The sequence below is a fragment of the Coregonus lavaretus genome, assembly GCF_964263955.1.
Source record: "Coregonus lavaretus genome assembly, chromosome: 27".
Lineage (NCBI taxonomy): Eukaryota > Metazoa > Chordata > Actinopteri > Salmoniformes > Salmonidae > Coregonus > Coregonus lavaretus.
This window is the reverse complement of record NC_140014.1, coordinates 11,962,841-11,974,886: the sequence shown is the minus strand read 5'-3', so window position 1 is coordinate 11,974,886 and position 12,046 is coordinate 11,962,841. Positions and strand designations below refer to the sequence as shown.

At 41.8% G+C, this 12,046-nt stretch overlaps 1 protein-coding gene across 1 annotated transcript in view; it reads left to right on the top strand.

The window, feature by feature from the left end:
- kidins220a (kinase D-interacting substrate 220a) overlaps positions 1-12,046 on the top strand; it is a 94,576-nt gene that overhangs the window by 64,898 nt on the left and 17,632 nt on the right. Inside the window, exons 24-26 of the mRNA XM_084144373.1 lie at positions 1,026-1,204; positions 2,641-2,867; positions 6,167-6,289. Of these exons, the coding sequence (XP_084000499.1) occupies positions 1,026-1,204; positions 2,641-2,867; positions 6,167-6,289 (529 nt within the window). The remainder of the gene's footprint in view (positions 1-1,025; positions 1,205-2,640; positions 2,868-6,166; positions 6,290-12,046) is intronic.

Below are 12,046 nucleotides of genomic sequence, written 5' to 3'. Positions count from 1 at the left end.
ACACGGATGATGAAAACATGACTTCATGCCTCAGAATGCATTAATAATGTGCTATTTGCCGTGGTTGAATAACTTTTCCAGCAAGAAAAGCAAAAATGGCAAGGTATGAAAATTTTTCTGATACCATTTTCTGGTGGTTGGGTGGAAGAACTTGCACAATGCAGTTGGGTCATCTACCGTACATCTATCTGTATGTAATGGATGGACATGCAATATTTGTGAGATAATGTTCAATGACATCATCTCCATAAATATACAAGGAGTATACCAAACATTAGGAACACCTTCCTAACATTGAGTTGCACCCCCCCTTTTGCCTTCAGAACAGCCTCAATTCGTCGGGGCATGGACTCTACAAGGTGTCGAAAGCATTAAACAGGGATGCTGGCCCATGTTGACTCCAATGCTTCCCACAGTTGTCAAGTTGGCTGGATGTCCTTTTGGGTGGTGGACCATTCTTGATACACACAGGAAACTGTTGAGTGTGAAAAACCCAGCACCTATCATACCCTGTTCAAAGGCACTTCAATATTTTGTTTTGCCCATTCACCCTCTGAATGGCACACATACACAATACATGTCTCAATTGTCTTGAGGTTTAAAAATCCTTCTTTAACCTGTCTCCTCCCCTTCATCTACACTGATTTGAAGTGGATTCACCTGGTCAGTCTATGTAATGTTTTGTACACTCAGGGTATATTTACTTCGAGGCTACAAAAAAAGCTTAAACATCTTAGTTTGCAGAACGCTCCCATTTGAACACAGCTTCTAAATGAGTCAGAGCTGCAAACCTCTGATAGTCATCTACTCATGTTTCCTCTGCTGTCAGACCCAGATAACAAACTGGAGCTATCAGTCACCAAACTAAATGGAATTAGTTTCTCTCTTTCATGATGCCGGAAACAGCAAGAGCAGCAATGACCGTTGCAGGGCCTCTACTAGAGATAGACTAAATATCTTGTCATCTTTAGCATGTTTAACAGTCCCTCCTCCTATTTCCTCTTTCTCTCTCGCTTCCTCTCTAGAATCTCCAAAAACATCCCCACCACCAAAGACGTAGAGCCCCTGCTGGAGATCGACGGGGACATCCGTAGCTTCGAGGTTTTTCTGTCCTCTAGGACTCCCGTCCTCACGGCACGCGACGTGGAGATGTTCCTCCCCTGCACTGTCAACCTGGACCCCAAACTCCGGGAGATCATCGCAGGTCCTTATATTTACACAAAAGCATCACTATTCACTATTCTAATGGTCATTACACTCAGTCATTACACTCAGCTGAAAGGCCCATATTCACAAATCATCTCAGAGTAGGAGTGCTGATCTAGGATCAGTCCCCCCTGTCCATATAGTCTTATTCATTATGATCTAAAAGCAAAAACTGATTCCATGTTATCATTTCTACTCTGAGACTCTCTTTGTGAACATGCCATGAACTGAAGTGAATGGGGTATGAATACTTCAGAAAGTATTCATACCCCTTGACTTATTAATACTTATATAAGTGAGATATTTCTGTATTTAAATTTCAATAAGTTTGCAAAAATGTCTTAAGAACATGGTTTAAGTTTGTCATTATGGGGTATTGTGTGTAGATGGGTGAGATAGAAAATCAATGAAACATAATAAAATGTGGAATAAGTCAAGGGGTATGAATACTTCCTGAAGGCACTGTAAGTGTTCTGTCATTATATTTGTGTAATTGGCTAAATTGTTACTTACTCATTGATCTGCAACCAAACACATTTAAATGCAGCCAAAGACAACAGTCGGTCAGCTATCCAGCTCAAAGGCCTGACGTCACTAATAACGAAGACAGTACTGTGTAAGCGTGTGTGTGTGTGTGTGTGTGTGTGTGTGTGTGTGTGTGAGCGTGAGCTTTGGAAGGTGACCAATGCCCCTGTCCCTCCCTGGCCAGTCATCCAGTCCCGTTTCCAGTGTCCTGCAGCCAGCCAGTGGGCACGGTGGTCAGTGATACCCACTCACTTACCAGGCTGACTCACTCACTCATAAGGCCTCCATTGTGCTCTGTACTGCAGGATTGGGTCTCTACTCAACCCATCATTCAACAACATGCACTCTTATGACCGAGACATTTTGGTGCCCGTTTCTTACCTGGCCACTTATCCCACTATGTTCTGTTTTTTAAAATGTTATTATAAAATGCAATTTATCAGCAGAAAAAAAAGACAAAAGTGAGAGTTTGAATTAATGTTGTCTATTTTCAGTAAAGCCAATAACTTTAACAATGTGTTATTTTCCACCCTGCTCCCTCAAGTGCACTCAATCACATAATGAAAGTTTATCCATGTATGTGGCATTTGATTTGCATTCTCTCCACAGAACCTCTCTATGTGAACCCGCTAAGAATGATCAAATATGTTTGGCTGAATCCGTTTCTGAGTGGGTGGATCTAAAGTCTCTTTATAGTCGGAGCCAAGACGTGATCTACATCAGCATCAGAGATGAAACGTCTCCTTTTCACTCCCCCGCTCTTCCTTCCCTCCCCTCCTCCTCTCCCTCTCTCTCTACATAATGTCTTTCTGTCTCTCCACCCACTCTCCCTCCCTCTCTCGATCTCTCTCCTTATCTAGTCCTCTTACCATCTTTCCCCCTCTCTTGTCGCTCCCCCTCTCCCTGTAGATGTCCGTGCTGCCAGGGAGCAGATGCACATTGGAGGAGTGACCTATCCCACGCTGCCCCTGCAGGACGTCCCAGCCCGCGCCGCCTCTGCCTTCGGCCAGCACTCGGCTGCCTGCTCCCCCACGGGCTCCTTCTCTGGCTCCCTGCCCCCCCCAGGGCTGGTGCCCCCCCAGCCCCACGGCAGTTACTACAGCATGCCTGCCCCCCAGCACCCCTTCTACACCCGGGTGAGACATCAACACATCAGCAGACAGGCAACTGAATGCACCTGAATGTAGCTCAGAACACATTAATTTAGGATACTGTAGAGTAGCAAAGTTTTGTTCAACGTACTTCAGGTAGACCTTAGTATGAAGAGAATCACAGTGCAGTTGAATCTACCTCAGTTTACCTGTGGAGACACACGACCCTGTAAGCAGTCTATGGACAAGGTATGACAGAAATCCATGCTTTGTTAAGTGATGGTTACTTACCTCTGTTTGTTAATGTAACTGCACAGCTATCTCAGTGCACCTCACAATACAGGTCCCTTTACCCACTTAACCTCATTTTTAAATGTTACAGTGCAGACCTCCTCTCTAAAAAAAGGATCCTTCACAGTTCTAGGGTTACCTCAGATATACACTACCGTTCAAAAGTTTGGGGTCACTTAGAAATGTCCTTGTTTTCGAAAGAAAAGCAATTTCTTTGTCCATTAAAATAACATCAAATTGATCAGAAATACAGTGTAGACATTGTTAATGTTGTAAATGGCAATTGTAGCTGGAAACAGCTGATTTTTTATGGAATATCTACATACAGTGGGGGAAAAAAAGTATTTAGTCAGCCACCAATTGTGCAAGTTCTCCCACTTAACAAGATGAGAGAGGCCTGTAATTTGTATCATAGGTACACGTCAACTATGACAGACAAATTGAGAAAAAGAAATCCAGAAAATCACATTGTAGGATTTTTTATGAATTTATTTGCAAATTATGGTGGAAAATAAGTATTTGGTCACCTACAAACAAGCAAGATTTCTGGCTCTCACAGACCTGTAACTTTTTCTTTAAGAGGCTCCTCTGTCCTCCACTCGTTACCTGTATTAATGGCACCTGTTTGAACTTGTTATCAGTATAAAAGACACCTGTCCACAACCTCAAACAGTCACACTCCAAACTCCACTATGGCCAAGACCAAAGAGCTGTCAAAGGACACCAGAAACAAAATTGTAGACCTGCACCAGGCTGGGAAGACTGAATCTGCAATAGGTAAGCAGCTTGGTTTGAAGAAATCAACTGTGGGAGCAATTATTAGGAAATGGAAGACATACAAGACCACTGATAATCTCCCTCGATCTGGGGCTCCACGCAAGATCTCACCCTGTGGGATCAAAATGATCACAAGAACGGTGAGCAAAAATCCCAGAACCACACGGGGGGACCTAGTGAATGACCTGCAGAGAGCTGGGACCAAAGTAACAAAGCCTACCATCAGTAACACACTAAGCCGCCAGGGACTCAAATCCTGCAGTGCGAGACGTGTCCCCCTGCTTAAGCCAGTACATGTCCAGGCCCGTCTGAAGTTCGCTAGAGTGCATTTGGATGATCCAGAAGAGGATTGGGAGAATGTCATATGGTCAGATGAAACCAAAATATAACTTTTTGGTAAAAACTCAACTCATCGTGTATGGAGGACAAAGAATGCTGAGTTGCATCCAAAGAACACCATACCTACTGTGAAGCATGGGGGTGGAAACATCATGCTTTGGGGCTGTTTTTCTGCAAAGGGACAAGGACGACTGATCCGTGTAAAGGAAAGAATGAATGGGGCCATGTATCGTGAGATTTTGAGTGAAAACCTCCTTCCATCAGCAAGGGCATTGAAGATGAAACGTGGCTGGGTCTTTCAGCATGACAATGATCCCAAACACACCGCCCGGGCAACGAAGGAGTGGCTTCGTAAGAAGCATTTCAAGGTCCTGGAGTGGCCTAGCCAGTCTCCAGATCTCAACCCCATAGAAAATCTTTGGAGGGAGTTGAAAGTCAGTGTTGCCCAGCGACAGCCCCAAAACATCACTGCTCTAGAGGAGATCTGCATGGAGGAATGGGCCAAAATACCAGCAACAGTGTGTGAAAACCTTGTGAAGACTTACAGAAAACGTTTGACCTGTGTCATTGCCATCAAAGGGTATATAACAAAGTATTGAGAAACTTTTGTTATTGACCAAATACTTATTTTCCACCATAATTTGCAAAAAAATTCATAAAAAATCCTACAATGTGATTTTCTGGAGAAAAAACATCGAATTTTGTCTGTCATAGTTGATGTGTACCTATGATGAAAATTACAGGCCTCTCTCATCTTTTTAAGTGGGAGAACTTGCACAATTGGTGGCTGACTAAATACTTTTTTTCCCCACTGTAGGTGTACAGAGGCCCATTATCAGCAACCATCAGTCCTGTGTTCCAATGGCACGTTGTGTTTGCTAATCCAAGTTTATCATTTTAAAAGGCCAATTGATCATTAGAAAACCCTTTTGCAAAACACCAGTCTCAACGTCAACAGTGAAGAGGCGACTCCGGGATGCTGACCTTCTAGGCAGACTTGCAAAGAAAAAGCCATATCTCAGACTGCCCATCTTCATCTTTTTCTTTTATTGGCCAGTCTGAGATATGGCTTTTTCTTTGCAACTCTGCCTAGAAGGTCAGCATCCCGGAGTTGCCTCTTCACTGTTGACGTTGAGACTGGTGTTTTGCGGGTACTATTTAATGAAGCTGCCAGTTGAGGACCTGCGAGGCGTCTGTTTCTCAAACTAGACACTCTAATGTATTTGTCCTCTTGCTCAGTTGTGCACCGGGGCCTCCCACTCCTCTTTCTATTCTGGTTAGAGCCAGTTTGCGCTGTTCTGTGAAGGGAGTAGTACACAGCATTGTACGAGATCTTCAGTTTCTTGGCAATTTCTCGCATGGAATAGCTTTCATTTCTCAGAACAAGAATAGACTGATGAGTTTCTGAAGAAAGTTATTTGTTTCTGGCCATTTTGAGCCTATAATCGAACCCACAATTGCTGATGCTCCAGATACTCAACTTGTCTCAAGAAGGCCAGTTTTATTGCTTCTTTAATCAGCACAACAGTTTTCAGCTGTGCTAACATAATTGCAAAAGGGTTTTCTAATGATCAATTAGCCTTTTCAAATTATAAACTTGGATTAGCAAACACAACATGCCATTGGAACACAAGACTGATGGTTGCTGATAATGGGCCTCTGTACGCCTATGTAGATATTCCATAAAAAATCAGCCGTTTCCAGCCACAATAGCCATTTACAACATTAACAATGTCTACACTGTATTTCTGATCAATTTGATGTTATTTTAATGGACAAAAAAATTGCTTTTCTTTCAAAAACAAGGACATTTCTAAGTGACCCCAAACTTTTGAACGGTAGTGTATGTGCATGAATGATCCCTCATACAATCCTCATTCTGTGTGTTTTAACCATTCTCCTTCTTCATCCTTCCTCTCTCCCTGGGTTCCATATAGCCTTATTTCCCCCATCATGTGTATCACCTTCCCCGGCATCAATACAGCTCCCATCCTCACCCTGCCCCGACTCAGTCACGCCCCTCCATTAAAGCAGGCTACCCCAGGGACCCCAATGGACTTGTAAGTACAGAGCTGCCTGTCAGTAGTAGACCTAGCGCTAGAAGCTAGCAGTAGTCCATTGTAGTATAGTGCAGTGTTGTGTTCGAGACCGATCCAAGACCGGAGCAAATCGAGTCTGAGTCAAGACCAAGACCGGAGGGGGCGAGACCAGGAAGGGTACAAGGGGTCCGAGACCGAGTGAAGACCGAGACTAAAAAAGTGCGAGTCCAATTCAAGACCATGTTGTAATTTTGTCAAATCACTACCATAATAAGAGTTCAAAATGTCCAGTATTTCTGTGTTCATATTTCAGAACAATATATGGATTCTTTAGACATTCAGAATAGTGAAATAATGCATGCTGAGGGAAAATAGAGCCACTATACAAATTATTACTAACCCAAACACAAGGGGGAACAATGGGCCTTCTACACCTTCAGAGAAGGGCTAAGGATTTATAAAATAATGAATATAATAATAATGATTATTATTTAATTATTTTCAATGATGTTCTGATGTAATCTCTTCAATTTTAGTTGGAAAGGGTTAACACGGAAGAGGAAAAAATATCCAATCAGGATTTTTATTTGCTGGTCTCTGGGGAGATAAATCTAGCTAGCTAAGTCAGGCATTGGCTAGGCCATCAGAAGCTAGATAAAGGCATCTGACATTCAACTGTATTAGGGCAACATTTTGGATTCAACCAATCACATTTTGACTTAATGAGTGGGACCGTTTTTACAAAAACGTATGGAAACTTCTGCCTTCTTGAAGGCCAACAGGTCACTGCGCAATAGCAGCAGTTTTCCCATGGTCTAGCTAGCTAGTTTTTGTTGTCTGCTAGTTTGCAGCATGTGTTATCAAAGAGGATGTTGTTGCTAATTTGTTAGCTTCTCCCTTTTCAAGAATAACTTTAAACAAGAAGTTAAGTTTCAAATGATCATCTGGTGAATGGAACTGTGTTTTTTATTGCAGCGCGCTTGCTGTTGTTAGCCATCTCTTTGAAAATAACTTATGTGTGAAACATTGTTGCATTTAAAGCGGAACTGACAGCATTTTAGCAACATTAAATCTTATTAAAATCTGTTCATATAGATCTCCAGGAAGAATATGACAATTTAAAAGATATGGTCATAGAAATAGATATGGTCATTTTCACAAATTCTTAGAATGTTTGGGAATTATGTATACTAAATATATATTTGTGAAAATTATATCACAATATAGAGTGGGAAAGTGGCTGTGCGTTTGGACAATTAATAGACACTGTAGTAAATAAAATAAAAAATAAAAACATCTGTCTTGTCGGGGACCAGAGTATACACAGACCGGTGCGCTATAGCCAATCAAGAGCTACAGTAGACCTTTATACAAACAAGCCATTTGCCACACGAGCCTGCCATCATTCACTTTGAACTGGACTGTGTGTTTACAGGCAGTTGCAACAGCGCGACTTTAGATCATTAGAACGCATTCGCCAAAAGCCACAAAATACACCTGAATGGAAATCTGCAAATATGTAAACACCACGGGAGTCCTCTTACATTTGGGAACTTTACAGTCCTATTGATCAAACAACCATGAAAAGGTAGGCTTTCGCTCCCTCATTTATGCACAAAAAACAACAACAAGATCAACTACTAATGCTAGCCAGAGCAAGATGAGCTAAAATCTAACGAAGGAAAATTTTGATTAACCCTCTCAAACTTTTTCAGCTAGTTGGCCGTCAAAATTGCTCTGATAAACGATGGGGAATTTTAGCCTCCTCATCCTTCTGCAGCTTGCCTGCCAATGCATGCTTGTCCCAACCAAGCACCCAAGCTAACTGGCTAAAGTTGGCTAGCTTGCTAGCTACTTCCAGACACAAATGAGAGAACACCTCACTCTGACCATTTTACTCGCCGTAGCACAGCTGGTTAGGCTGTTTACATGTTACCTAGAGCGTTCTTGACTAACTATAACTTATTTTTCTCTACATTTACTGACACCGGTCATATTAAGCAGGTGTTGTGCATTCGTAAATTAATCAGTTGTTCTGCTCTCTGGCCCACTCAGACGAGAGTGCTCTGAAATCGGAGTAGATGGCCAGAGTGAATTTGCGAATTCAAGAGATATGCTAACTGTATAACAGTCGTTCAAGTTCTTGCTAGCTAACCAAATGACACCTGCATCTCTAGCTGTGTATAACCACCAAAAAACGATATGAAGGGAAAAGGTCAGTCACTCACCAACTCCTCCAATGGCATGACATCCTCCTAGTAGCTAGCTAGCTATCTAGCTAACGTTAGGCTCCGTGTTTTTAGCTTTCTACATAAATAGGTACACTAGCCTATTAGCCACATTATGACTGACTTGTGATCCTTGCCCTTGCTAGTTTGACATTCCGAGCGTTAGTTACATTAGTCCGTTTTTATCTAGAATATTGAGTCATTGAAACTGAAAGTGCATCCCGAATGGAGGCAGCAAACAATGTACCAGGCCAGGTGAGATTTACAACCTGATAGCAATATTTTTCAGACTACCAAGAAATGTATTGGTGAATTATATTAATCATGCATTGAACTGGAGGCAGCAAACAATGTACCAGGCCAGGTGAGATTTACAACCTGATAGCAATATTTTTCAGACTACCAAGAAATGTATTGGTGAATTATATTAATTATGCATTGAACTGCATCCAAATTTGATATTTTTGACTGATATTATGATTGGCTGTTTGTTTCATATCTGCAAAGTAGTTAAAACGCTGTCAGTTCCACTTTAAACTTTAGGTCACTGGTTATTTTGTGTGCTAAATGTGAAATGTTTCTTGCAATGGGAAGTAATAGTTGTACATTTCGATTTTATGAGATTTTCACTCTCAAAATCACTTTTTTTTAAAAAATAGAAATAATACAAATAAATGATGGTCTAAGTCCACAACAATACTTATACCACATCAATCTGATTGGGTGGACCTGTCAAGGCCTGGCTCCCCAGTGGGTGGGCCTCTGTCCACCCAGGCCCATCCATGTCTACGCCCCTGATGCAAACAGCGCATTATGACAATTGCGCATCACAAATAGCCTACAAACCAACACTTCGGACTAAACTTTTTCAATACCTGGTTTGCATACCCATTGTTGCCTTAGTTAGCATTCACTGGTAGATATAAGTTGAAACATATTTCCTACCCTACTGGCTACTGATGTCACTCTTCTGTGAGCTGCGCCATAATGCCTGCAGATTATATTCCGCTGAAACTAGGCTATGTGTGCGGCGCCCATGTGAATATATTTAATGTGCTTTGCGATTGTGTAGGCTACTTTGTGCATGATTTCTCTATTGTACTACATAATTGATAAGTCATATACCTCCACTACACTACTTTGATATGCATTAGTAGGGATTAAGAAGTGAGTATAAGCAATGCCCACTGAAAAAATAGTGGGTATACAGTTTATACCTGCGTATACCCTCCACTACACCGCTGGCACTCTCCCACATACAGTACCAGTCAAAAGTTTGGACACACCTACTCATTCAAGGGTTTTTCTTTATTTTTACTGTTTTCTACATTGTAGAATAATAGTGAAGACATCAAATCTATGAAATAACACATATGGAATCATGTAGTAAACAAAAAAGTGTTAAACAAATAAAAATACATTTTATGTTTGAGATTCTTCAAAGTAGCCACCCTTTGCCTTGATGACAGCTTTGCACACTCTTGGCATTCTCTCAACCAGCTTCACCTGGAATGCTTTTCTTGATAATGTCTTGAAGGAGTTCCCACATATGCTAAGCACTTGTTGGCTGCTTTTCCTTCACTCTGCGGTCCAACTCATCCCAAACTATTTCAATTTGGTTGAGGTCAGGTGATTGTGGCAGCCAGGTCATCTGATGCAGCAGTGAAGGTCAAATAGCCCTTACACAGCCTGGAGGTGTGTTTTGGGTCATTGTCCTGTTGAAAAACAAATGATACTCCCACTAAGCGCAAACCAGATGGGATGGCGTATCGCTGCAGAATGCTGTGGTAGCCATGCTGGTTAAGTGTGCCTTGAATTCTAAATAAATCACTGATGGTGTCACCTGCAAAGCACCCCCACACCGTCACACCTCCTCCTCCATGCTTCACGGTGGGAACCACACATGCGGAGATCATCCGTTCACTTACTCTGCGTCTCACAAAGACATGGCGATTTGGAATCAAAAATCTCAAATTTGGACTCATCAGACCAAAGGACAGATTTCGGGTCTAATGTCCATTGCTCGTGTTTCTTGGCCCAAGCAAGTCTCTTCTTCTTATTGGTGTCCTTTAGTAGTGGTTTCTTTGCAGCAATTCGACCATGAAGGCCTGATTCACGTAGTCTCCTCTGAACAGTTGATGTTGAGATGTCTGTTACTTGAACTCTGTGAAGCATTTATTTGGGCTGCAATTTCTGAGGCTGGTAACTCTAATGAACTTATCCTCTGCAGCAGAGGTAACTCTGGGTCTTCCTTTCCTGTGGCGGTCCTCATGAGAGCCAGTTTCATCATAGCGCTTGATGGTTCTTGCGACTGCACTTGAAGAAACGTTCAAAGTTCTTGAAATGTTCCGTATTGACTGACCTTCATGTCTTAAAGTAATGATGGACTGTCATTTCTCTTTGCTTATTTGAGCTGTTCTTGCCATAATATGGACTTGGTCTTTTACCAAATAGGGCTATCTTCTGTATACCACCCCTACCTTGTCACAACACTGCTGATTGGCTCAAACGCATTAAGAAGGAAATAAATTCCACAAATTAACTTTTAACAAGGCACACCTGTTAATTGAAATGCATTGCAGGTGACTACCTCATGAAGCTGGTTGAGAGAATGCCAAGAGTGTGCAAAGCTGTCATCAAAGCAAAGGGTGGCTATTTGAAGAATCTCAAATATAAAATATATTTTGATTTGTTTAACACTTTTTTGTTTACTACATAATAATAATAATATGCCATTTAGCAGATGCTTTTATCCAAAGCGACTTACAGTCATGTGTGCATACATTTTTACGTATGGGTGGTCCCGGGGATCGAACCCGTAGTGGGTTCGATCCCCGGGACCACCCATACGTAAAAACCACCCATACGCTCTACCAAGCGCCATGCCCTACCAATTGAGCTACAGAGTACCACAGATTCATGATTCCATATGTGTTATTTCATAGTTTTGATGTCTTAGCTATTACTCTACAATGTAGAAAATAGTAAAAATAAAGAAAAACACTTGAATGAGTAGGTGTGTCCAAACTTTTGACTGGTACTGTAAGTGCGCTGGTATTACGGTTGCTGTCCTTTCAGAATCACAAACCTGTCACACACTGAAGGCCTATATGTTCGCAACTGCACAAACATGTCTATAATAGATATAAAGGCTGTTAAGATATTAATGTTTCAAGAAATAAGTATATATATTTGGCCTGGCAAAGCGGTTTTATGCGCTGACTGAATGGAAGCTGATAATTATTAGTTTTTTCATCCGCTGGTCTCAGGAAGAAATTACGAGACAGAGTCAAGACCGAGTACAAATGTATCCGACACCGAGACAAGACCGAGACACTCAATATGTGGTCTCGGGAACGGACTCGAGACCGGTCTCGAGTACTACAACACTGGCATAGTGATAGTTTGTAGGTTTAATGGCTAATTATGAATGACTGTCGGAACCATTTGATTGACATCGATTCCCTTTGGCTTTGTGAAACACGTGTTCACCTCCCAAATGTATTTTGTTCTCCAAAAAAGCCAAAGGAACTTTCTCTCGTTACATTCC